The 22,291-nt window shown below is 51.5% G+C and overlaps 2 protein-coding genes and 1 non-coding gene across 3 annotated transcripts; 1 reads left to right on the top strand and 2 right to left on the bottom strand.

Annotated features, from left to right (window-relative positions):
- Nucleotides 1–1,311: 1,311 nt before the first annotated feature.
- Nucleotides 1,312–8,639, bottom strand: LOC102103983 (argininosuccinate lyase). The gene is made up of 16 exons (XM_005525815.3): nt 8,160–8,639; nt 6,310–6,504; nt 6,119–6,202; nt 5,759–5,815; nt 5,103–5,200; nt 4,937–5,014; nt 4,614–4,691; nt 4,167–4,219; nt 3,867–3,929; nt 3,609–3,723; nt 3,107–3,191; nt 2,880–2,939; nt 2,661–2,744; nt 2,324–2,404; nt 2,125–2,231; nt 1,312–2,043 (listed from the first exon to the last, which is right to left on the bottom strand). The coding sequence occupies exons 1-16, from the start codon at nt 8,172–8,174 to the stop codon at nt 1,893–1,895; spliced, it is 1,404 nt and encodes a 467-aa protein (XP_005525872.2). The 5' UTR covers nt 8,175–8,639; the 3' UTR covers nt 1,312–1,892.
- Nucleotides 8,640–10,533: 1,894 nt separating this feature from the next.
- LOC102103806 (argininosuccinate lyase) lies at nt 10,534–17,239 on the bottom strand. The gene is made up of 16 exons (XM_088066238.1): nt 17,179–17,239; nt 15,744–15,938; nt 15,068–15,151; nt 14,708–14,764; nt 14,368–14,465; nt 14,105–14,182; nt 13,812–13,889; nt 13,616–13,668; nt 13,220–13,282; nt 12,962–13,076; nt 12,251–12,335; nt 12,024–12,083; nt 11,805–11,888; nt 11,549–11,629; nt 11,079–11,185; nt 10,534–10,686 (listed from the first exon to the last, which is right to left on the bottom strand). Exons 1-16 carry the CDS (start codon nt 17,188–17,190, stop codon nt 10,536–10,538), a joined length of 1,401 nt encoding a protein of 466 aa, XP_087922364.1. The 5' UTR covers nt 17,191–17,239; the 3' UTR covers nt 10,534–10,535.
- Nucleotides 17,240–22,193: 4,954 nt separating this feature from the next.
- Nucleotides 22,194–22,264, top strand: TRNAG-GCC (transfer RNA glycine (anticodon GCC)). Its single transcript has one exon. It is a non-coding gene; the product is annotated as a tRNA-Gly (tRNA).
- Nucleotides 22,265–22,291: the final 27 nt, after the last annotated feature.

Below are 22,291 nucleotides of genomic sequence, written 5' to 3'. Positions count from 1 at the left end.
TGTGGGCGGGACCCGCCGGGGAGGGGCGGGGCCGGGTGAGGGTGAGGGGCGGGGCTGGGTGAGGGGCGGGGCCAGAGCCCGAGCCCGAGCCCGACCCCGATCCCGGTCCTGATCCCGGTCCTGATCCTGATCCCGATCCCGGTCCTGATCCTGATCCCGGTCCTGATCCCGATCCCGATCCCGATCCCGGTCCTGATCCCGGTCCTGATCCTGATCCCGATCCCGGTCCTGATCCTGATCCTGGCCACGATCCCTGTCACTGTCACGATCCTGATCGTGATTCCTGTCACTGTCCTGATCCTGATCATTGTCACTGTCCTGATCCTGTCACTGTCCCGATCCCTGTCACTGTCCCGATCCCGATCCCTGTCACTGTCCCGATCCCGATCCCTGTCACTGTCCCGATCCCTGTCCCGATCCCCCCCAGCGGGATGAGCGATCGCAGAGCCCGACAGGGACCGGGTCCTGTCCCCACAGAGCCCCCGGATAAAGCCACGAGTGTCCCGGAGTGAAGGCGCCTCCAGGAACTTTCACACTCGGTCCTGGATCGCTGGATTCCATCGAGCGGCGAATGGTCCCCTCTCCCTTTCCCCTCCTCTCCTTTTTATTACTTAGGCGTTTAAATGTATCGATCACCCACCTGTACTTATTTATTCATCTTCTTATTTACGCACTTATTTATTTATCACAGAATCATTAAGGTAGGAAAAGACCTCCGAGGTCACCGAGTCCAACCTGTGACCCAACACCAGCCTGTGACCCAGAGCAGACCAGTGTCACATCCACTCTTCCCTTAAACACCTGCAGGGATGGTGACACCACCTCCCTGCACAGCCCCTTCTGATGTTTGATCACCCTTTCTGTGAAGGAACCCCTCCTGATGTCCATCCTAAACCTCCCCTTAAGCACAGCTTAGGTTTATTGTTATTATTTCTTGCTTACTTTTGGTTATTTCTTTATTGCCTGCTTGCTTACCTCTATTTATTTTCAGAGTCACTTGTTGAAGAGTGAAGGTTAAAAGTTATTGGAAGTGGCAGAACGGGTGATTCTTGGGGACAGGAGGGAGGATGAGCTCTTGAAGAATCAAGATGCAAAAGCAGAATTTCAGTGAACTACAGACACCCCAGTGTTTATTAACTCCAGACTGAAACATTTTCTCTTTTCTGCTGCACTTCTTGCACCTGGATTTCTCGTTTTTTTCTGAGCCGAGCTCTTTTGGAATACTCTCTCAAGGGGAGTTCTGTTTATCTCAGTTCTCCGGGTCAGGAAGAAAACTCTAAAGCTCGTTAGGATCTTGTTTCTTGTGTTTATTTGGATGTTATTACAAAACTTGGCAGGCTTTTCTAGACTTTTTGCACAAGTTTAATTCATTTTGCCTTTTGGCTCACTTTAGCTCTCAAGGCACAAAATGGCCTCAAACTATGCAGTTCTTTTATTTTTATATTTATTTGTATCTAATTAACAACAGACACGTATATTATTTTTCTTAATGACTCAATGACCCATCACTTGTGTGCTGCACTGCGGCATTTTCTATCTAATCACTCATTATTACTCAAAAACTTCTAGAAGAAGAAAATGAAGAAGAAAGAAGAAGAAAAAGAGACAACACTTTAAATTCTCTATCTTGTCTTCTATTTTTTTAAACTAGTTTAACTCTTTCACCTAGTGACCTAAGAAAACTTTCTAATTTACACACTCACACTTTAAGCTTTTTTATTTAAATGTAATGATTGTTTTCATGTAACACCACGAAAACATGCCTATAAATTTCACCTTCTATGAAATTCAGTGTTCTCCTGGATCTCAGAGCCAGGCATCAGAGACAAGGGCACACACTTTGTGTTTCAGACTCCAACACAGACCGAGGGGTGGGGATCTCTCCCCACACTCTAAGCCTGTTCCTTGAGCCTCTTGAGCAGCTCCCTCAGCTGCTCGATCTGGGCGGACACGCTGCTCTTGGCGGTGCCGCCCGCGGCCGTGTACTGCTCCACGCTGCTCACCACGCTGAACACCTGCGCCACGTCGCTGCCAAACAGGGGGCTGGGGGCACAGCGGGGCTGTCAGGGGGCTCTGGGCTCTGCACAGGGCTTTTGGGCACTTTGAAATAACAGAGACACAAACCTGATGTTCTGCAGCTCCTCCAGGCTGAGGTTGTTGATGGTGATGCCTTTGGTCTCGGCCAGCTGGACGGCTTTGCCTGAGGCCGCGTGGGCTTGTCTGAAGGGCATCTGCAGGGGGAAGGGGACAGGGCAGAGGGGACTCAGCTCAGTTCCTCTGCATCCAAAGGAATCCCAGCTCCAGCTCTCCCTCTGGCACTTACTCCCTTCCGAACCAGGTAGAGAGCCAGGTCAGTGGCCAACATCTCCGGGCTCAGTGCCCTCTCCATGTTCTCCTTGCTGATCTGCAGGAGGAGGATCCCAGGGACACGTTACCATCAGCTCCTCCTTGGGGAGGGGTCAAGGTGAGGAGAATTCATCAGGAGCTCTAAAACAATGCTCTGGCCCCCTGAGCAGCTGGCAGAGGGGACCAAAGTGAGCAGCGTGGGTGAGGCACTCAGGTTTTCATTTGGGAGCAATCTGGAGCTCTGCTCTCTGTGTTACGCACAGAATATGCACCATGATGATGCTGAAGAGTGAGAAGATGAGAAGAATCCTTACCTGGAGGGTGGAAATCACTCCAGCGGCAACCTGGAGCACAGCATTCAGGGTGTCTACGACATCAAAGACGGCCTCCTTGTCCTCCTGTATTGGAACAGCGATGGAAATGGCTCTGAGCCAGCCTGGTGCAGCCCAAAAACCCCCCAGGCCGAGCAGCCCAGCTCTCCTGACTCCTCCAGCCAGCAGGAGAGAAGCTGTGGAGAGGAACAAGTGCTTTACCTGCAGGTCCTTGTTGTAGGTGCTGGGGAGTCCTTTGAGGACCATGAGAACTGCAGCCAGCTGCAGAGGGAAGCAGGAGAGGCACGGAGTGAGGCACAGAGCAAAGCACAGCCCCAGGGCAGGCTCAGAGCACACAGCTCTTCACAAAGGAAAAGGCAAGGAAAAGGAGATTCTCCAGCCCCAATAGGAGCAGTTTCCTCTCCCTCTTCCTCCTTGTTGGGGCTCACCCGGCCGAACACTCGCCCGGCTTTGCTGCGGATCAGCTCCAGACTGTCGGGATTCTTCTTCTGAGGCATCAGGCTGCTGCCAGTGCTGGGTGGGAGATGAGTGGAGTGCACTGGTGAGCAAAACCCTCACCCACACACACACACACATCATCACTCACCCAGCCCTCCAAAAGCAACGTGTAGGACCCTCTTCACTGTGCTCCTGTTTAGGAAATCAGTGAACTCACTGAGCTGCTCTTTGATTTTGCACCTTGTCTGGAGCTGCTACAGAGTCCCACCTCTCACAGAGAAACTTAAAAGGGGGCTCCCCCCTCCAGGCTCCCCTGGGTGATATCAGCAGGTCAGAATAAGTGTTAGTGCGACCTCAGGGAGGGAGGGCTGTGTTTGTGGCACCCCAGAGACAAGGAGTCTGCTGGGATTGCAAACCCAGCCAGGCAAGGAAGGGCTCTGGCAGCATTCCCAGCACAGGAGGAAGCTCTCTCTGCCCAGAGCTGAGACCTACCTGTAGGCATCAGAGAGGGTGAGGAAGCCGAACTCGCTGGTGCTGTAGATGATGAGATCCTCAGCCATCTTGCTGAGGTGGATCATCAGCAGGGTGGCAACTGACAGGAATTCCACTGCAGGCAAGGCAGGAGATCAGGAGGGGGAAAAGGTGCTGGGACAACCCAGGGAACCCTGAGTGATGGATTCCAGCCCCTTCTTAAGTTATCTGGCAAGGTGTCAGGTTCCCCCAGTGCTGGGAGGCTTTGGCTGTGCTTACCCACAAAGTCCCTCTCGCTGACAGCATCCATGCTGTTCAGGCTGATGGAAGCAAAGTCCAGCTCTGCAGGGAAGGGGGTGGACACAGGAGGTCACACTGGCCCTGACAGCAGCCTGAATGCACCAGACTGCCCCAGGGGAGGTGACTTGATATCTATTCATTATCCTCCATCATTATCCTCCACCCCCTTGTTAAAGTGCTGCAACACATCCAAAATAACAGCAGGACAATCTGCTGATGCTTCCCAAAATCCCAGATATTGTGAGTAGTCCTGTTCCTTTATCCCAGGGAGACATTTACCACTGCACAGCAGCTCTCTGTCGATTCCCAGGGGGTTTCCAGCCAGAGCTCCACTGCCAGGGGAGAAAGAACCAGAAGTCACCCGTGATATCCAAACTGATATCTGACAAAAACTGAGCTCTAGTGATGTCACCTCTCTGAAGATTTCCCTCCCCCAGTTCATTTTGATGTCACAGTGTGGTCTGAGGCTCATCAAACCCTGAACTCTGGACTAAACCACATTTTCTCTCCCAAACAGGAAGGGATGCTTAATGGAAGCCTTGTAATCCTTGACTTCAAGAAGGAAGAGAAAAATATTTCTGTGGTGAGAGTCTTTGGAGAGGGAAGCTGGGCTGCAGTGTCTATGGAATAGAAAGCCCAGTGGCTCAGGGGATGGACAGATCTGTCTCTTGTCTTTATCTCAGAGACAAGTGAGGGCTGAGGATCACAATATAAAACACACTTTACCTTCCCAGAGGCAAGACATTGATCCTCCTCTTCACCTCTCCCAGGCGCTCAGAATCCCGGGTCAGAGCAACAGCATGGCTGGGGAGGGACAGGAGAGATGAAACATGGAGATGAAGCTGGAAAATATCCCACTCCAGGAGGTGAGAATGGCCAAAGGATGGAGGACAGGGTGTTTCCCAATCCATGCTTGGATTCCCAGCTGGACAGAGCCACACAGGGAATTCCTGCTGAAGTTTGCAGGGCTCCCTCTGGTTTGACACCACCCCTGGCTGTCCCCTCAGCACAGCAGGGCCCCGAGGGTGCAGAGGGTGGGAGGTGCTCACCTGAGCAAGAACTGGCTCCATCGGATGGGCTGAGCTTTCTGCAGGTGGGTGTAGCCAGGCAGGATCACATCGATTTCTCTGGGAGGAAAAGGAGGACAAACCCAGGAGTCTCCTGCCCCAAAAAGGCCAAAGTTACGGAAAACAGGGACTGTGAGAAAGGACTCACATGGCAGCACGTTCCACCAGGGTCTCAATGAGCTGCAGGAGGTGTGTGGAGATGATGGAGAGGGAATTCTTCAGGAACAGCTTCAAGTCAGTCACAACCTGTGGGAGATTGGACACAGTCAGGCCAAGCACAATGGGACAGAATCAGTGACCAAATATTGCTCAACAGAACCCCCAGGCACTGTTATCCACTCCTGGCTCTGTGCAAAGGGAAGGGAAATCTCATATGGGATGTATCCCTGGTCACTGATTTCTGAAAGCTGCTGTTGCTTTCCATGGACAGAACCAAAATCTGTTATTTTCATACTGTCAGATATTGTCAAATTTGTAACAGAAATTTCCCAACAAACACAAGCTGATCATCCTGAGGAGGACTGAGCCTGAAAGATGTGTGTAACCAGCCAGCAAAGTCAGGGGTCCTGGGGGTTTTCAGAGATGTCAGTGGAATTTTGTGGCCTTTTACCACCAGGATGCAGCCCTGCAGATCCCACTCCCCTGGGTGGATGAGTCACTGCAGCATCATTAGTTTGAAGCCATCATTAATTTAAAGGGAATACAGGCTGGAGTGTGTCAGGGCATGAGAGAGAAGGCATAAAAATATTCAATTAAAGAACTGAGGTGGAGGAATAGAGGAGAAAAAAATGCTTCTGTCCATACCTGATCATTCCTGCTTCTGCCAGTGTGCAGCTTCCCAGCTACGTCTCCAATCAGCTCCTGAGGACAAGAGCAGGAGTTGTGTCAGCATCTCTGTGCTCTGAGCAGGACAGTGCACATCAGCACATCTCCCTGCCTGGAAAGGACTCAGCTCCAGGATCCTGAGAGGAACCACGGCACGTGTGCTGGGAAGGGCAGCTTTGGGCTCTGTGCTTGTGCAGCCCCAAAAGGGGGTGTGGAGACCCTTGGCCGTGCCCCAGCGGGGTCAGTGCCAGCAGCTCTGAAGGGATTTCACAGAGGGACAGAGGGACAGCCCTTCCTGTCAGGCAGAGGATCAGGAACAAGAGGCTGGAGGAGCCAAACCTTCAGCCTGCGCTCGTTGGCAGTGTGGATATCCTCATCAGTCTGGATCACACCAAAGACTCCTTTGGACCATTCCTCAGAGATCTGCAAACAGCAGAAACAGCAGTTCAACAAGAACAAGAGTTATTCAATCCAGGCAGGCTGGTCAGGAGCCATTCATTCACCTGACAGTTTTTGAAGGGAAGAAATACCTTTTCCAGGCCACTCAGGATCTTCTCCAGCTCAGTTTTAGATAGGATTCCAGACTTCTCCAAGGCTTTGGCATAAGCCCTGCTCCCCTGGATATCCACCTCAGCCAGCCTCTGGTCGTAGCTAATGGAAGCATTGAGCATCTCCATGATTGGATCTGTGCTTCCACTGAATCTTCCACCCCAAAGTTTATTCCCCTGAGAGAGAAAATAGAAAATTAAAGAGGCCTAATGAGTTCAGATAAATCCTATGCACTCAATAACATCCAGTGATCCATTTATCTGATACAGAGGCCGTGCTCAGCTCCTTTCAGTGTGACAGCACTGACCAGAAAGTCCCCTGGACTCCAGGACCTCTGGCAAGTGGTTGAAGAGCTGGAGAACACATCAGTGTCAGAGTTATTTCCCCCTGAGCTCGGAGGTCTGGCCCAGGAACCCTCCAAGATATTTTATGTCTGCAGGATTCTGCTGGGAGTCCTTGAAATTACTGTCAGGGAAAGATGCAAGACCAGCACAGATTTCTGTTTTTAGGCCTCGTAAAGGGAGGAAAAATGAAGCAGTCAGTAGGATTAGACTGACATTAATATCCCCTAAATCCTTTTTGTGCTGTTTAACTAACAGATTCTCTGACCGACCAAGAGCTGTGGGCCAGCACAGCAACAGAAGTGGGGTTTTCCCACCCAAACCAGGATTGCTGTGGTGACCTCAGCCCCTGGAATGTGTCACCCACTTCAGAGGGTGACAAAAGGCTTGTGCAGGGCTCCAGCTGTGCCCCACAGCAGGGCGGGTGTTGTGTGGGAGCCTCTCCAGCAGTGATTCAGAGCCTGGGTGGCCTCACCTGAGCTGTGTCACCTGCCCAGAAGCTTTTTTGCATGCCCAGGTTGGACAGCCCAAGAAGTTTTAATTCTGCCAGGCTTGCACTGCAGTGGGTGAGAATTTTACTTGGGCAGAGACAATTTATCCAAGATTTCAAAGCAACTCTGCAGTGCTACCAGTGCACAAAAAGGGATTGGAGGACACCTGAAGTAAGGGATTAAATACAGCTGCATTGCAGAGTGGACAATTACTGATCTACTTGATCTTTTAAACACCACTAGCAAGTTTCTTCTCATGCTGGTCACTATACCATGGCCAGAGCTGGCAGGACAGCTGGAAGCTGATCTGTGCCAGGGCTTTACTAGCCAGACAAAACATGGTTGAGTAACCTTAAAAATGTTTTCCCTGGTGACTGTTTCCATGTCCCTGTGCCTGAAAGGACAACAGGAGAGAGCCTGCAGAGGTGAGGGTGTAGCCATGTCTGAAAACTGGCTTTGTCAGAAAGCTGAGGGAAGGCAGAGAGAGGAATCAGAATTGAAAATGAAGTGTTAGAGATCCTCAGCAATCATTTGGTGCCCCAAGGAGAAAAATGAATGCTAAATTAAAGGCCATTCCAGAGGCTCAGCGCTTAAGTGGAGACCAGGAATATCCAGGTGTAACTTCGGTATTTAAAGCTTCCCATCAAAGCAAGGAGTGTGTCAGCAGAAACATTGCAACATACACATTTACAACCGGGAAACCAAAGCTGGGGGATTCATTTTAGGCACCTCCAGGACTCTTTGGAGCAGCCTGGCAGTGAGGGCACCGCCTGGAACGCGGAGCAGCGACTCGCAGGGCACAAAGCGAGCTCGCCAGGATGCCTGGTCACGCCTGGGCAGGGAAGGAAACTGAAAATGCCGCTTTTGTGCCGAGCAGTGTTTACACAAGCTGCGGGGAAGTGCCAGAGCACGAGGATCGGCCTTGCCCAGGGGGGGCTCCGGGACAGCCTCGCTCGGCCGAGCAGCCCCGGACAGCCCCGGGAAGCAAAGTTCGCTCACCTCGGCTGCTGCCATCGCTCCCCGGCGGGCACAGACCCGGGCCCGGTCCCGATCCACTCCCGGCTCCGATCCCAGCTCCAATCCCGGGCCCAGCTCTGGTCCTGGTCACAGTCACGATCCCAGCTCCGGTCCCAACACCAGCTCCAAACTCGGTCCCAATCCCAGCTCTGGTTCCGATCCCAGCTGTGTCCCGGTCCTGATTCCAGCTCCAATCCCAATCCCAATCCCAGCTCCACTCCGGTCCCAGTTCCGCTCCCGGTGCCGGTCCCAGCTGCAGTCCTGGTCCCGATCTCAGCCCGGTGCCGATCCCAGCCCGGTGCCGGTCCCAGTCCCGGCCCGATCCCAGCCCGGTGCCGATCCCAGCCCGGTGCCGATCCCAGCCCGGTGCCGGTCCCAGTCCTGGTCCCGCTCCCAGCCCGGTGCCGGCCCCAGTCCCGGCCCGATCCCAGCCCGGTGCCGGTCCCAGTCCCGGCCCGCTCCCGCAGCTCGTCCCGCCCGCCGGGGCGGGCAGTCCCCGGGCCAGCCCCGCTGCCGCTCCTTGTGCCCCGCCTTGTCCCTGTGCCTCCCAGCACACCCAGGAGCCGCATCCCCGCTTCCTTGTCCCCTTCAACCATCCCCGCTGTCAAACTCAGCTGGGGAGGAACCCAATCCAGGTCCCTGGGTCCTTGTCCGGAGCAGCAGGACACTGCCGGTGACATCCAGCTGCCTCTGGCGGCCCCACCAGGTCCTTTCACAGCTGGGTTTCCAGCGTAGTGCCCTCTGTATCCATCCGGAACAAAGCTCAGACTCTGTAGCCACCAGTTCATTCACTGCTTCTCAAACATTTCCACTCCTGATTATTTCTTTTTCCTTTTCAGACTTCCAGGCTTGAGGATGCACAGACCATCACTGTCTACACCGAGAAAAACCCTTTGAAGCTTTTCATTTTCAGATTCCTTCTTCTTCTGGAGTCCCTCACTTTTAATGCTTCTTTTTTTTGTGTGTTCATCCTTTATGGATGGCCCTGTTCCAGGCTTTGACAGAAGTTTGCTGAGGGTTTGGAAGAATGGTGAGCACGAGATTACATCCAGAATGAGCCAGCTGATGATCAGCCTAAGTGAATTCCTGGCTCAAATGCCTTCCTGTGGCCTGTAATGAGCAGGGGTTTGAGACCAAAACCCAAATCCCAATGAGTCAGAGCAGGGTGATGGTGAAAGTCTGAAGACACCGTGAAGCACGCTCTGTAACATCTGTGGAGCTCCACAGACCCCTCCAATCTAAAATATTTCACAATTTTAAGAAAAGGGCGGATGGGTGGGAAGTACCAGTGACTGTAAACTACTTATTTCAGTAAGAGACTAAAATGTGGTAATCTTTAAATAATTTTCCTTTCATTTTGGCCCTGTGTCACCCAGCACTGGCCATGAGGGACAAAGCCAGACTTCTGCTGCTGGGTGCAAGAGAAAATCTGTTCAGCTGAGGATCTGAAGAGAAGGAACCAGAAGATACAAATAGGAAAAATAAGGGGAGTGGCGTGGATCAAGAAAGTTTATGGGAGGGAAAAGAATTGTGAGGGGGAGATGAGGAAATCTCTGTTGTTCTGACACTGCAGGTGTTGAGTATTGGTGGTACCTGTGGCTTTCTTGTTCCTTTAGCTGAGTGTGCAAAATGATTTCCTGGCCAGGGGACCAGTCTGGAGAGTGAGACATGAGCCAAAGCAGGAACACAGCAGGAAGGAAGGGAACAAACACAAAGGAGGTTTGTGGAAAGGTAATTGAAATGTGCTGCTTAAATGCCAAGAGAATGGATTTGTTTTAAGGCCAGAATAAGGAGAGGTTGAGAGTGGTGAGAAGCTGGAAAAAGGGAATTCTGCTGTTGCTGATCCTTCTCCCACGTGTTAAAAGCACAAATGCTCCAAAGGTGCGTGCACTCTGTGTCTCCTGGGGTACTTTGTCTGGAGATTTACCTGCTGGCAGTTTATCCTGCCTGTGCTGCAGCCCTTGCCCTAAACTTGGTGAGGCAACACCTTTGTTATTTCAGTTCCCTGTGTGTGTTCCAGACCCGCAGCTCTGAGTCAACAACGCGCTGCTGCCTCAGCACCGGGAGAAGGGGCTGAGCAAAACCTAAACTCTGCAAGGCTGGGGTGGGAAAGGAATGTTGCTGAGTAAAAAGGGACAATGCCAGTGTGCCAGCCTCTCCTGCAAGACACACATCCCCAGCTGCAAGGGAGGAAGAGCCCACCTCCTTTCACACCTGGGCTGAGCTCAGCCCATCCTCACCCCGAAGAATCAAGACACGAGAGCAGAATTTCAGTGAACTACAGACACCCCAGTGTTTATTAACTCCAGACCAGTGGCACAGGCACAACGCTGCAGGCACGGCATCTCTCCCCACACTCTAAGCCTGTTCCTTGAGCCTCTTGAGCAGCTCCCTCAGCTGCTCGATCTGGGCGGACACGCTGCTCTTGGCGGTGCCGCCCGCGGCCGTGTACTGCTCCACGCTGCTCACCACGCTGAACACCTGCGCCACGTCGCTGCCAAACAGGGGGCTGGGGGCACAGCGGGGCTGTCAGGGGGCTCTGGGCTGCTCCACCTGCCCAGGGCCTGCAGAGAGGCTGAGGGAGTGAGGACGGAGCCTTTTCCCCAAGGGAAACGCTCCTGCGCTTCTCAGCTCCAAGGGGACACCGAGCAACTTCAGAGCCAAACCCCTCTGGGGGCTCCCTGCTTAGGGCAGAAGTGTCTCCCAGCCCCTCCCAACAGCTCCTGCCCATGCCCTGCTGGAGTGGAATGGAGGTGATGTTGTCCCCTTCAATGTTTCCAGCCCCAGGAGGAGCAGCCTTGATATTCAGGATGTTGAGGTGCTGCCCGGCCCAGGCACTTTTGGGAAGGCTGATCAGGGCTGCTGCTCCATGCAGGGAAGTGAAATAACAGAGACACAAACCTGATGCTCTTCAGGTCCTCCAGGCTGAGGTTGTTGATGGTGATGCCTTTGGTCTCAGCCAGGTGGACGGCCTTGCCAGCGGCGATGTGGGCTTGTCTGAAGGGCATCTGCAGGGGGAAGCAGTCAGTGACCAGGCAGCTGGGCTGCTTTTCCATGAGGAAAATGGATGTGCTACTTCTTTTGCTGGCCTGTTTTCCCTTAGGGCAATGCAAGCTGAATCTGGCAGTGCTGGGGTGGAAGAGGAGAGGATTTAGGAGTAAATTATGATCAAGAAATCTGGGTGTAAATGGCTATGATGTCCCCCAGGCAGCACTGCTTGAGATGCCTGTAAAGGATGTGTTTCCAGCTTTCATGGTTGTTGACTGCTCATCACCCTGGGACACAACAGAAGGGTCTCATCCCAGCTCCTCACTGAGCACTTCCTCTGCATCCAAAGAAATCCCAGCTCCAGCTGTCCCTGGGGCACTTACTCCTTTATGAACCAAGTAGAGAGCCAGGTCAGATGACAGGATCTCAGGGCTCAGTGCCTTCTCCATGTTCTCCTTGTTGATCTGCAGAAAGGAGGGGCAGAGGGAGATGTTATCTACCATCAGCTTCTCCTTGGGGCACATTAGCTCTTAGAGGAAGGGTGAGGCACTGAAGTTTTCACTTTAGGACCAGTCTGGAACTCTATCCCCTGAGTTACAGCATGTGCTCCATGCTCACAGCGAGAGGGTGAATCCGTACCTGGAGGGTGGAAATCACTCCAGTGGCAACCTGGAGCACAGCATTCAGGGTGTCTACGACATCAAAGACGGCCTCCTTGTCCTCCTGTATTGGAACAGCGATGGAAATGGCTCTGAGCCAGCCTGGTGCAGCCCAAAAACCCCCCAGGCCGAGCAGCCCAGCTCTCCTGACTCCTCCAGCCAGCAGGAGAGAGGCTGTGGAGAGGAACAAGTGCTTTACCTGCAGGTCCTTGTTGTAGGTGCTGGGGAGTCCTTTGAGGACCATGAGAACTGCAGCCAGCTGCAGAGGGAAGCAGGAGAGGCACGGAGTGAGGCACAGAGCAAAGCACAGCCCCAGGGCAGGCTCAGAGCACACAGCTCTTCACAAAGGAAAAGGCAAGGAAAAGGAGATTCTCCAGCCCCAATAGGAGCAGTTTCCTCTCCCTCTTCCTCCTTGTTGGGGCTCACCCGGCCGAACACTCGCCCGGCTTTGCTGCGGATCAGCTCCAGACTGTCGGGATTCTTCTTCTGAGGCATCAGGCTGCTGCCAGAGCTGCAGGGAAGGTGTGGAGTGCACTGGTGAGCAAAACCCCCTGGCTGAAATCCCTGATCCAGCCCTCTGAAAAGAACCTCTAAATCCCTTGTACTCCTGTTTCGGGTGTAGGAAATCAGTGTACTGAGTGTGCCAAGTCCCTCATGTTTCCCACAGCAAAGCCTTTAGCTTTGCACCTTGTCTGGAGCTGCTACACAGTCCCACCTCTCACAGAGGAAGGAAAAGGGGGCTCCCCCCTCAAGCTGCTGCAGAGGTGATATCAGCAGGCCAGGCTAAGTGATCTCAGGGAGGGAGGGCTGTGTTTGTGGCACCCCAGAGACAAGGAGTCTGCTGGGATTGCAAACCCAGCCAGGCAAGGAAGGGCTCTGGCAGCATTCCCAGCACAGGAGGAAGCTCTCTCTGCCAGCAGTTCCTGGACAGGACTTGCTGGGCTGAACACAAACTTGGTTAAGTTACAAGAATGACAAATAAGTGACCAGTACTGAGGAATATTCACCCTGAGGGTGCCTTTGTGCCAGGCCCTTGATGCTGGGTCAGCCTCATGCACAGAGAGACCCCAAGCACTGCCTCACCCTCCCAGCCTGGCAGAGCTGAGGAGAACCCCTCAGCAGACACCAAAAACCTACCAGTAGGTATCAGAGAGGGTGAGGAAGCCGAACTCGCTGGTGCTGTAGATGATGAGATCCTCAGCCATCTTGCTGAGGTGGATCATCAGCAGGGTGGCAACTGACAGGAATTCCACTGCAGGCAAGGCAGGAGATCAGGAGGGGGAAAAGGTGCTGGGACAACCCAGGGAACCCTGAGTGATGGATTCCAGCCCCTTCTTAAGTTATCTGGCAAGGTGTCAGGTTCCCCCAGTGCTGGGAGGCTTTGGCTGTGCTTACCCACAAAGTCCCTCTCGCTGACAGCATCCATGCTGTTCAGGCTGATGGAAGCAAAGTCCAGCTCTGCAGGGAAGGGGGTGGACACAGGAGGTCACACTGGCCCTGACAGCAGCCTGAATGCACCAGGCTGCCCCAGGGGAGGTGACTGTGAGCCCTTGAGCAGTCCCAGGAGCACAAACACATTTAGTGGGGTTTTTGTTAGGTTTTTGTTAGGATCCCAGACAGGCAGAGTGCAGATCTTCCTCCTCCCACCTCCCTGGCACTGCCTGACTCTCTGCAGCAAAAACCCTGGAAAATGAAAGGCTCTGGCTCCAGGATGGGGCATTATGGTGCCATTCCCTCCCTCCCAGGTGGGTCAGGTACTCCCATTCCCCTCAGGCCCAGGGAGACATTTACCACTGCGCAGCAGCTCTCTGTCGATTTCCAGGGGGTTTCCAGCCAGGGCGCCGCTGCCAGGGGAGAAAGAAACAGAAATCATGCAATCCTCCTTTCATATCCATCCAAAGCTGAGCTCTGTGAAGCAGGGAAGGCACCCCTGAAGACTTTGCAGAGCAAAGCAAGGCCCAATGATCACACAAAGAGTAGACTCTACCTTCCCAAAGGCAAGACATTGATCCTCTTTTTGATCTCTCCCAGGCGCTCAGAATCGCGGGTTAGAGCAACAGCATGGCTGGGGAGAAATCACATGAAGCCAGGGAATGGCTCTTTCCAACCATTATCCTGCCATGCCTGGAGACTGGGATCCCCCCTCAAACATGAGGCTGGTCAGAGCCACACAGGGAATTCCTGCTGAAGTTTGCAGGGCTCCCTCTGGTTTGACACCACCCCTGGCTGTCCCCTCAGCACAGCAGGGCCCCGAGGGTGCAGAGGGTGGGAGGTGCTCACCTGAGCAAGAACTGGCTCCATCGGATGGGCTGAGCTTTCTGCAGGTGGGTATAGCCAGGCAGGATCACATCGATTTCTCTGGGAGGGAAAGGACAGAGAGGTGAGCAGCAGAACAGTGGGACAGGGACAGGGACAGGTCTGCAACTCCCTGTACAGGACACCGTGCTGCTGCCCAGCGGGGTCAGACAAAGGACAAACCCAGGAGTCTCCTGCCCCAAAAAGGCCAAAGTTACGGAAAACAGGGACTGTGAGAAAGGACTCACATGGCAGCACGTTCCACCAGGGTCTTAATGAGCTGCAGGAGGTGTGTGGAGATGATGGAGAGGGAATTCTTCATGAAGAGCTTCAGGTCAGTCACAACCTGTGGGAGATTGGACACAGTCAGGCCACGAAGGGTGTCACATATGCAGTGACAGCAAGATAAACCCCTCCTTGTCCTGTGTGATGGGAAGGTGCATCTTCTTCTCATCATCTGGCATATTTATGTGGTAATGTCAGCATTTCTTGCTCCCCAGAAAGAGTTCCAGAGGCCACTCTGGTCTGAGGTCTCCTGAAGTGAGGTAGAGGAGGAATAGAGAAGGAGAAAAAAGCTTCTGTCCATACCTGATCATTCCTGCTTCTGCCAGTGTGCAGCTTCCCAGCTACGTCTCCAATCAGCTCCTGAGGACAAGAGCAGGAGTTGTGTCAGCATCTCTGTGCTCTGAGCAGGACAGTGCACATCAGCACATCTCCCTGCCTGGAAAGGACTCAGCTCCAGGATCCTGAGAGGAACCACGGCACGTGTGCTGGGAAGGGCAGCTTTGGGCTCTGTGCTTGTGCAGCCCCAAAAGGGGGTGTGGAGACCCTTGGCCGTGCCCCAGTGGGGTCAGTGCCAGCAGCTCTGAAGGGATTTCACAGAGGGACAGAGGGACAGCCCTTCCTGTCAGGCAGAGGATCAGGAACAAGAGGCTGGAGGAGCCAAACCTTCAGCCTGCGCTCGTTGGCAGTGTGGATATCCTCATCAGTCTGGATCACACCAAAGACTCCTTTGGACCATTCCTCAGAGATCTGCAAACAGCAGAAACATCACAGTTACCCTTTGCTGTGTCTGGGGCTGGGAGTGTCCCCAGAAAATCCCAGCTCCTGTCATGCCCAGAGGTCTCATGCAAACTCTGGCATTTGGGCTGCTCGCTGCACCCTGATATTCCATATTATTGGTGAGATTCACCTCTCTGTCCATGATACTCCTGTACAGTTATGGAGGATTTAAGCATTGCAAGGAAAATTTGATCTTAAAGGTCAGTGATTCCTTCAGCATCATCCACAAAGCTTTTCCTATAAAACACTGCACAGACTCACCATTGTCCAGGGTGGGTGAGCAACAACAATGGATATTTTATAAAAGCCCTTCTCTGCTGCCTCCTCTTGCCCCCTACACCTGCTGTGCTTTGCCTCCTGCCAAGTCAGGCAGCCAGACTCAAAATCCCATGTGCCAGCAGGAAAAGGATGTTCTCACTTCACATTGAAATGATTCCTAGTGTCTGCTCAGTCTGAAGAGGACACGAGGACATTTAAAGACACTCTCTAAAACAGCAAGATGCTGTCAGGTAAGGAAAGATTCATTCCAGCACACATGAGAGGTTTTGAAGGGAAGAAATACCTTTTCCAGGCCACTCAGGATCTTCTCCAGCTCAGTTTTGGACAGGATTCCAGCCTTCTCCAAGGCTTTGGCATAAGCCATGCTCCCCTGGATGTCGACTTCAGACAGTCTCTGATCAACAGTAATGGAAGCGCTGAGCATCTCCATGATGGGATCTGTGCTCCCCACAAACCTTCCTGCCATCATTTTGTCCCCCTGCAAGTAATGAAGGGAAGAGACACAGATTTATGGATACATCCCCTAAAAATCAGTTTCATGTCCATCCTTATCAAAGTGAAATTGAGGACCAATCTCAGGGATGGTTTTATTCAGTCTATATCAGCAAAACACTGGATTTCAGAGCATGTCACTGTCTCTAGAATTAAGCCCTTGAGGTTACAGGTCTATCTTAGGGATCCTCCAAGATATTTGACTTCTGCAGGACTCTCTGAAAATAAGCATCAGGGCATGTGGTGCAAGATCAGCATGGAACTCTCTTTTAAGGCAGCTGCTGATCTCTGACCCTTTAATGGACTCCTGACCAAAGGGAAAAAAAATATTAGAAAGGCAAAGGAGGCAGGGATATAGTGAAAACTGTTCTCTGATCTTTGAAATATTAAAAAATCCCACTCTTTTAGGGAGACTAGAAGAAAATATTCAGCTGACAAGGAGCTGTGGGCCAGCACAAGCCACAGGCTCTAAAACACTCCTGTAACTACAAATTGTCTGAAGTTACCGATTAAAGCAGCTCCAGAGCACAATTAGGATAAAACCGGCAGGTTGCAGAAAGGGAGGCCTGGGTGTCTTTGAGTGTTACAAACGCTCGAACGAGATGAAAAGGGCAGAGAAAAGCCCCGAGCAGCCCCAGAAGGGCTCGGCGGGTGCGCGGAGCCGGGCGGGCGGCGGAGCTACCATGGACAGCGGGCAGGGACCGCGCCATCAGCAGCTCTGTTCCCAAAGGATCCGAGCAGGGAAGAGCAGGAGGGAGCCTGCCGGGGAAGGATGAAGGCTCGGGGGGTAGGAGCTCTGCGTTCCAAGAGGGTTTGTCCGCTGGAGCTGCTGCGGGGGAGAAATGGGGGAAAAACACCAAAGTTTTGCAGCTCCTCGCTGGACACCCCGTGATGGGCAGAGGGGACAGGGAGTGAACGGTGTTGGGAGGGAAGGGATGGATGGGATGGAAAGAGGTGTCCGGGTACAGGATCAGAGCTGGGACGGTGAATTATTGCAGCAAAGACGTTCGCTGTCCCCTTCTGCATTGAAAACCCGGCAAAACCACTCACAGAATCATTAAGGCTGGAAAAGACCTCCAAGATCAGTCCAACACTGCCAGGACCACCCCTAACCCACGTCCCTAAGGACCACACGGACACCTCCCCGAGCCCTCCCAGGGATGCTGATCCCACCCGTTCCAAACGGAGCAGAGAAGGACCCGGAGCAAAGCCAAGCTCCCCCTCACCTCGGCTGCCATTTCGGACGACGTTTTGCTCGTTTGTGCAGCGATCCTGTCACCTGGTGCAACCTGCGGGACAGCGCGGAGATGCTGCTGCGGTGCCCGCTCCAAATCCCCGGGAACCGCTCCCTGCCCTGCTCCCGATGCGCTTCCAATTCCCGGGAACCGCTCCCTGCCTTGCTCCCGGTGCGCTCCAAATCCCCGGGAACCGCTCCCTGCCCCGCTCCCGGTGCGCTCCAAATCCCCGGGAACCGCTCCCTGCCCCGCTCCCGGTGCGCTCCCAATCCCCGGGAACCGCTCCCGGTGCGCTCCCAGCTCCCCGAGCTCCTCTCCTTGCCCGGCTCCCGGTGCGCTCCCAATTTCGCATTCCCGGTGCGCTCCCGGCTCTCCGGGCACCGCTCCTGGTGCGCTCCCAATTCCCCGTTCCCGGTGCGCTCCCGGTGCGCTCCCGGTGCGCTCCCGGGTCCCCGGGCACCGCTCCGGGCACCGCTCCTTGCCCCGTTCCCGGTCGGTTCCCGGTGCTCTCCCGGCTCCCCGGGCACCGCTCACCTGCTCCACACGCCGCCCCGGCCGCTCTGTGGCTCGCTGCTCCCCGGCCCCGCTGCCCCGCTTTTACAGCCCTCGGCTCGGGGCTGGCGGCTCGGCCCGCCCCGCCGGGGCGGAGTGTGCCCGGGGCCGGCCCCGTTCGGGTCCCCCCCGTGTCCCCCGTGTCCCTTCCCACCCCTGCTGCGGCTCGGGGACAGGGGCTGCTTTGGAGAGGGAGATTTGGGAGGGATGCTCGAGTGATGCTTCTCACCCGGTGTAGCTCCTGCGCTGTGGAATGCCTTGCTGGGAATATCCCATCACTCTGTGTCACACCTCTCATGAGCAATCTTTAATATAAATATAATTGATCCCTGTCCCCATTGCCACCCCAGCAAATACTAACAATAGATGGGAGCCTCTTGCTCTTTCCCACCTCTGCATGGATGGAACTGCTCACCCCAGCTGGAAAGATGCTGCAGCTCCAGATTTGGGGCTGCCCTGCTGTCCCCAGCTTGTGGGGTCACCTGAGAGCTTCAGGCAGTGGCTGTGGGGCTTGGAGTTGCACTTATGGCAATAACCTTCATCTTAAACTCATCACATCCTAAATATTGTGGAATTAAGTGACTGATGTAAAGCACAAGAGACCTTTTAGAGCAGCAAAGCCCTGGCTCACTGTGAATTTGTCATTAATTCCTCAGACAGAGCATTTCCTGCAGCCCCTCCACTGAAAGCTGAATATTTTCTGCTGTCTCCAAGTGAGCTCCTGCAGTGTAATATTTTTTCCATGCACCTTGTCCAAACCTCTCACAGAGCACAGGAAACATATTCCACCTTTCTTACCCACGTTTTTGTTGGATTTTCCTCCCTTAAACTGACCCCCTTACTCTTTTTCTGATGTTCTACAACTTTTCTTCTTTTCCTTTTTCCACTGGGAAACTGAAACAGTTCTCAATCCTTTCGCAGTCCTGCTCCTTCCTCTTGTGAAATCCCTGATTTTTACCACATTTTTTGTCTTCTCCACCTTTTCAAAGTGTCCTTGTCCTTACTCTGGGCTTTGACAGGAGATTGCCAATGTGCTGTGAAAACATTAAGCACGGGATTTATAACTGGTGTGAACGAGTGTAAATAAGATTTTGTTAACCTGTGTCTGATATTACATGTGACAGGGGATGTTCCATCCACATGGGATCTGTCAGCAATGCCACTGTGGATTTAGCAAACTTCCCAGGGATTAGTTGGCTTGGAGTGCTCTGCTCAGCTCCTGCCCCAGTGTGTATCTAGGAAATGATGAATTCTCTCTTTATTTTTAGATCAAACAAGCAATAACTATGTTTTCTGTATAATAAACAATGTAGAATGTAGATTAATATTTTTATGAGAGTGGAAGTAAAACGAAATGCGAGCACAATTCCTCAACTCGAAGATGAACATGGAAGAAATAGGATTTCTTAAAGATGCTTGGAGCTGGAGAGTTGAACTTTTTTGAGGAGAAAACAGTAAAATAGCAATGCAAAATATAATCTCTAATGCAAACTGAAGTGCATTCTCATTACTACCTTCTCCATTTGTTCTGGTTTGGATGTGTCTCCACTTCTCATCATCACCTTTCAGTGTTTTATTTGAAACAGAAAGATTAACCTCAAAATCCTCATCTCACAGTAAATAGCAAGGAAGTTCTGAAGGAAAAGTCTCCCACTTATTTTCCTTTCTGGCACAAGGGATGGCAAATCATTCCTACATTAATACTCTCAGCTACACACTTTTCCAGGTGAAAATAAGTACTAGAGAGTAAATTGCCAATTCTGCAGCACAGAGAAGTTTAATTAAATACATTTGAATCTTCTCAAAGATCTGAACTTTATCTGTACTTCTGTAATCAGAGTCTTTCTCAACAATTTCACTTTTTTGCTGGAAGCGTGCAATGCTGAGGGAGCGCAGCTCCAAAGGAGCTTTGGTGGCTCTGGAAATCCACTTTTCACAGCAGGACTGCGAAGGAAAAGGATGTCAGAAACAGCTACAGTGCACCTTCTTCTAAAAACATCCTTTTTTTTAGCTGTCTTTTCACTTTGGAGACAAAAAACAACTCCATGGGCTGAACATGCCATGCAAACGCACCGTCAGCTCGGCTGACACCGAGCCGTGCTGACATTTTTTTGTTCCAAAAACTCCCCAACTTTGTTTTTAACAAATTTTTGAATGTAAAAGGCAAAAAAAAAAAAAAAAGAAAAAAAAAAAGAAAAAAAAAAGAGAAATAGCCACCATAGGGTGCTGAGCGAAATGCTGAACACAGTAAACATCTTTCATGACAAAGAACACAAATACCCTGCAGATCTGCTGTCAATAGCAAGTCCTAGGCCCCCTGCTTTCAATAGTTAATACTGAGGCCCCTCTCTCCCCAAGCCTTGCTGGTAACAATCACAATGTTAAAATGTTGACATGCTAAGCACATTTGGAAAAAAACCCCATGTCTGCATTCCCTATGGATGGTGTAGCACCGCTGTCTAACACCTAAAGAGCAGCAATTAAAGCCGAAGTGACCTTCTCACCTCACCCAGCTGCTTCTCTCTCGATATTCCCTTTCATGGTGTCATATTTGGAGCCATATCTGTATTTACAGCCTGTCTGCACTGGGAAATGTTTAGGAGGAGTAGCTCAATTAGGGGAAAAAATGATGGTGGAAGAGGTGTTTGTGTCACACTCCTTCGTGCCCAGCCGTGTCTTCGTTGTGGGTTGTAAAAAGCAGCACTGGTTGGAAAAAAACGTGTCAGGAAAGTGAAATTTTGGGGAAAGGGTGGGAAAAATGTGTCAGGAAAGTGAAAATTTGGTGAAAGGGTGGAAAAAAATGTCTTAGGAAAGCAAAATTTTGGGGAAAGGGTGGGAAAAACGTGTCAGGAAAGTGAAATTTTGAGGAAAGGGTGGAAAAAACATATCCAGAAAGTGAATTTTTGGGGAAAGGGTAGAAAAATGTGTCAGGAAAATGAAATTTTGGGGAAAGAGTTGAAAAAATATGTCAGGAAAGTGAAATTTTGGGGAAAGGGTGGAAATAAATATAATAATTTGCTTCTAGGGGAGAGATATAAAGAGTTGTAAAGGAGAATTAAGATTATTGTACTGAAGGTTCTGAACCATTATCTGAAGAGAGTGGTGAGAAGCAGACAAGGATTAGCAGATTTCTGGAACAAAACCCTGAAATTTGATAGTGTGGAAATACACTATTTTCACATGAATCCTGACATCCTTTCCCTTCTTTCAGGCAGCTGCATGTGGAGGGTTTGGGACATGGCAGAGAGGTCACAGAGCTTCTGCTGTGCCAGTTTTGGCCCATTTACAAGGTCGGTTAATCCTGACATGAAAAAGGGCAGCATCCATCACATCCTGTGCCCTGAGTCACACCAGCAGCTCTCAGTCTGCCTTTGGACACCTCTCTCCTGGCTTTTTTTTTATTCTATAGCACTCTGCAATAAATGATTTGGAAGTATAAATAAATTTCTATCCATACTACAATCTGTGTACGATGGGGGTGCACATGCTCACTGAAACTTTTTTAGGGGTTTTCAAATGAAAAGGGCTGAAAAGCCTTTTCTGCTGGCTTTTAAATTTTGCCCAGCACTTCTATTATGTGGAGATGAGAGTTGCTGGAAAATTGGGAGCTGCTCCTTGCCTGCTGTCCTGGCACTGGAGACTGTTCCTGTTTGCCCATGTTAATCTGAATTGATTTAGGATTTGCAAGGAGAAGAAAAGGATTAATTTTGTCCGGTTTAGTCATGGAGATAAAGGTGGCTGGTGGGTTTTGTGCTGGAATTGCAAGGCAGAGGTTGTGGGCACAAGTCTGACCCATTCAGTTCCCTAAATCCCTAAAGGGCTTTTAAATCCCAGCTGCTAGCAAGCAAATTAATCCATATGACACTCCTTAGGGAGTTAGAGGTGCTGTATCTGCATATAACATTTTCCCTGAGAGATAATGTCAAAATTAAGGAATTAATTAAGGAATTACGGAATTTATAAATTATTATTATATTATATTGTTATTATTGTATTATATTAGATAAATTAATTATATTCATAAAGTAAGGAATTAAGGCATTAATATTTCCCTGGCCAGGTAATTTTCCTTGCTGCTGCCACTAGGAATTTCAGCTGTTTGCACTCATTGAAGTGTCACTGGTTTTATGGAGGATGAAAAGGGCTCATGGAAAATTTAACAGCACATGGTTTAGATGGGAAAGAGTCACGGTGACGGCAGGGAAAGACACGATGCTATGGATTTGATGGATGAGTGTATGGGTGCTTTAAAAGACAACAGGAATACTACACAACTACTTCAGCCTCGCACATGGTTGAAGATTTGATTTGAAAGTACTTTCGCGGTACTGTTTTGCCTTTGTCACAGTTAACAGCGGCTAATTGCCAATCTGGGTGATTTCAGACAGAAATTACACCTTTTTCCTGCCTGAATACACACAAAACTTGCGACGGGGAAAATAGCAACATCACTGGCATTGGTGGTTCAGTGGTAGAATTCTCGCCTGCCACGCGGGAGGCCCGGGTTCGATTCCCGGCCAATGCAGTTGATCTTTTCCTCTTTCGGTTTTGA

The sequence above is a fragment of the Pseudopodoces humilis genome, chromosome 23, assembly GCF_049639895.1.
Source record: "Pseudopodoces humilis isolate 2021_Gansu_Grassland_sample_001 chromosome 23, ASM4963989v1, whole genome shotgun sequence".
In the NCBI taxonomy this organism is placed as follows: domain Eukaryota; kingdom Metazoa; phylum Chordata; class Aves; order Passeriformes; family Paridae; genus Pseudopodoces; species Pseudopodoces humilis.
The sequence above is the reverse complement of the archived record's forward strand: the minus strand, read 5'-3'. Positions and strand labels throughout refer to the sequence as shown.